Source organism: Phytophthora infestans, genomic scaffold, assembly GCF_000142945.1.
Source record: "Phytophthora infestans T30-4 supercont1.3869 genomic scaffold, whole genome shotgun sequence".
NCBI classification, from domain to species: domain Eukaryota; phylum Oomycota; class Peronosporomycetes; order Peronosporales; family Peronosporaceae; genus Phytophthora; species Phytophthora infestans.
The window spans coordinates 1-974 of NW_003304811.1; the positions used below are offsets into that span (position 1 = coordinate 1).

Below are 974 nucleotides of genomic sequence, written 5' to 3' on the forward strand. Positions count from 1 at the left end.
CTGCCCCTAAGACTGTTATGGGTGCACACTTTTGCCTCATGTGGAACGCTGGACGAAGTTACCTATGGAATGGGAGGGAAACTGGGTTAAAGGGACACTGGCGGTTATGGTTCTTCTAGCCTCCACTAGTGGGACTTCACCCCTGGATCTTTCGTCTCTATCGGAGACTACAGGTTGGCCCCACACGTGTGTCTTGGCGGATGAGCGGCATACTCTAAGAACGATTCAATATGAGTCATCATACTGAAGCAAATAGCGATCAATTGACGTTGGCGAACCCACCTCCACAACCTCCCAGTGTCCTGTTGTAAGAAGCGGTTAAGCGCCATGGATCTGGTTTCAATCACACGCTTAGATCGGGAGCCGAACAGCTTACGCGGTGGGAATTGCTTGAACACAAACGCGAAGCGATCGGACGGGGACAGAGGCGAACAGTGACGACGATGCGAGCTAATGCTGGCTGTACTGGCGCTGGAGCTGATACTGGAGCTAGCGGTGTAGCTGTCCTCGGAGCTGTCCAGCTCTGGACTAGTCAGGTACGCGGCCATCTGATCGTCAATCAAAGACAAGAGCTTTTCACGCAACTCGCAGAATTCCGAGAAGCATCGACGGATGTGCCAGCTCTGTCGCGTTTTAGTGTTTTCCACGCGTAAGATGTACACTGTAGACGGCTTGAGAGCCAACGCTGACGTGATTGACGCCGATAATGAATGTGTAGCGGCGTTCATGATCTGTGTGAATGGCGGCGAGTGGGAAAATGTGGACGGTGGATTGCTGGCGATTGGGAGCAGTTCGTTGACAGGAGGTTTCGTTCGAGAACTGGAAGGCCTTTCGACTCGCTTGTGTCCCAGTTACAGACACTGGATTCTAACGCGTCACGGCAAACTGATGCAGATAAACGGTTGTCTGCAAGGTGTTCCGCCTTCGGAGGAGATTGAAAAATGGTGACTGCGAGTTGAACGTCCGCTATTCGG

At 52.5% G+C, this 974-nt stretch overlaps 1 protein-coding gene across 1 annotated transcript; it reads right to left on the bottom strand.

The window, feature by feature from the left end:
• Positions 1 to 351: 351 nt before the first annotated feature.
• PITG_22534 (uncharacterized protein) lies at positions 352 to 728 on the bottom strand (the record flags this gene model as incomplete). The annotated part of the gene is made up of 2 exons (XM_002909716.1): positions 352 to 371; positions 443 to 728. The coding sequence occupies 2 exons, from the start codon at positions 726 to 728 to the stop codon at positions 352 to 354; spliced, it is 306 nt and encodes a 101-aa protein (XP_002909762.1).
• Positions 729 to 974: the final 246 nt, after the last annotated feature.